The sequence below is a fragment of the Eupeodes corollae genome, chromosome 2 (genome assembly GCF_945859685.1).
Source record: "Eupeodes corollae chromosome 2, idEupCoro1.1, whole genome shotgun sequence".
NCBI lineage: Eukaryota > Metazoa > Arthropoda > Insecta > Diptera > Syrphidae > Eupeodes > Eupeodes corollae.
This window is the reverse complement of record NC_079148.1, coordinates 48,334,261-48,336,355: the sequence shown is the minus strand read 5'-3', so window position 1 is coordinate 48,336,355 and position 2,095 is coordinate 48,334,261. Positions and strand designations below refer to the sequence as shown.

At 35.7% G+C, this 2,095-nt stretch overlaps 1 protein-coding gene across 1 annotated transcript; it reads left to right on the top strand.

Moving 5' to 3' along the window:
- The first annotated feature begins 224 nt into the window (after positions 1 to 224).
- On the top strand, positions 225 to 1,205 carry LOC129947116 (uncharacterized). Its single transcript, XM_056057551.1, has 3 exons — positions 225 to 484; positions 563 to 761; positions 815 to 1,205. Coding segments are annotated over exons 1-3 (408 nt in total). The 5' UTR covers positions 225 to 482; the 3' UTR covers positions 1,022 to 1,205.
- The last annotated feature ends 890 nt before the right edge of the window (positions 1,206 to 2,095 follow it).

The following is a 2,095-nucleotide window of genomic DNA, read 5'->3' as shown; positions in this document are numbered from 1 at the left end:
TAAGGATGTCAAAGAAAAAATTTGATATCATATTTAAAATGGTTAAAAAAGACTTGGTTCCGGAACCTTCAAGCTTCAGAAAAGATGTAGTCTGTTCAAAGGAAAAGTTTGTTATATCGCTACGGTAAGATACATGTATTTCTCTTGCTGCGTTATACTTTTTTACCTAATTTATTTTCTCTAGGTTCCTTGCTACTGGTGCAAGTTTCGTTGATTTAGAATACAGGGGCCCAACTCTGTAACTCGATTCTACAAAGAAAATGTGCGAATTCGCAAATTTGGTACTCTGTAATTCTTATAGAACGCTACAATGTGCGAAAATAGAACAGTTCTAGTAGTGCCAAGTACTTTTTACGCACTTTCGCATAAACGGGGAACTACCGAACTCGTAAGTAGACGCCAAATTGTAGCAAAACCTCACAAAATTATCCGTCATCAAATGTGTTGGCGAAAAGAACTGTGCGAAAGTATTATTTTTCAAAATGTAAGTAAATATAAATTGAAAATTAATAATTTATTGATTTTATTTCATTATTATTGTATGTGCATGTGTTTTGTATAGGGAATCATCAAAAAATCCGAACACGAAGACATCACAATTTGAACTAATGGTGCAATTCATGACTAGCCATTCAGATTTGGCTAAAGGATATTTAAAATCTCCCGAGGCAAGACAAAAGTCCAAACAGTTGTGGCTAAATTTATCTGCAAATTTGAATGCTGAAGGTCCTCCGCAGCGTGATGTTGTCGGTTGGAAAAAGGTAAACTAAGTTCCACCATTGACCACTTTTTTTAAAGCTATGTACCTTTTTAGGTTTGGGCTGATTTTAAAGTTCATACGAAAGCTAAGTTACGAAAAAACAGAATAAATATATCCGCAACTGGAGGTGGTCCACCTAAATATTATTCTTTGAATGCTTTAGAAGAGAAAGTAATTGAGTTGCTAGATTTAAATCAAGCAGTTGATGGGATGCAAAGGTCTCTATGCTTCGGTGTTGCACCTACACCTATCCATATTTAATTAACAAATAAAAAACTATGTTGGAATAAATTTCGCGCTTTGAGTTATTAGTTTTTCTCTTTTTATTTTTGTTCATGTAATGTCAAATAAATTCGAGCCTCGTTCGAAAATCGCAATTTTTCTAGCAATTCCTTGGCATTACTGGCATTCGATTCTACTTTCATAGGTAGTGCCACTTAAAAGTAGAATCGCAAATGACTTTCTAATAGAATCAAAAGTAGAATCGAGTTACATAGTAGGGCCCCAGGTTTCGTATGGGAGTTTCAACACTAAAAAAAAATAGTTGATACAACGATCCAGGCTGTCATCTCCAATTGCTTAAAAATTGCTATCCCAACACTCTTTCGAAAGAAGATTGGAAACAGATTTCCTTGGACTTTTTACAGCGCTAGAACTTTCCATATTGTCTAGGGGCTGTTGAGCTGTTGACGGCAAACATGTCCTAACATTTACATGTCCAAAATAGAGGAAGTTTGTTTTTTAATTATAAAAAATCATTTTCATGCAACCTGATGGCTGTGGTGGACGCAAAATATCGTTTTTTGATGGTTGACATTGGAGCCTATGGAAGCAATGCCGACTCGAGTGTTTTCAGCAGCAGTCCTTTTGGAAACGCTTGGCCTACAAATCCTAAGAAACTGAATATTCCAGATGATTCAGTCCTTCCGGGAACAGCAACTAAATTACCCTATGTACCTAATTATAATAGATTAGGGTTTCGCATTAAAGTCAACCATTCTAAGGACATTCCCAGGGCACAAACTTTCAAACCGGGAGAGAATTTTTAATTACAGGTTCAACAATACTTACATAATAGTAACATTTGTTACCCATGTATTTATTTTATATAATTTGTGCAAATTGCCCTAGGCAAGAGGAGTCGTGGAAAATGCCTTTGGCATCTTGGCCCATATATGGAGAATACTACTGAAGCGCCTAAAAGTTAACAAAGAGTCAGCAAACAAAATAGTCTTATGTTGCTGTATACTCCACAACTGCCTCAGGATCAATCTGGATGAATCTATAACACAGAAAAACAATGTCAGTCAAGATTCGATCCCTGATTTAATTACA

What these genes read in the sequence shown, in the direction of transcription:
- LOC129947116 (XM_056057551.1), top strand. An exon ending in ATGTTGTCGGTTGGAAAAAG is followed by an intron (nt 762 to 814) that starts GTAAACTAAGTT and finishes GTACCTTTTTAG; the next exon opens with GTTTGGGCTGATTTTAAAGT.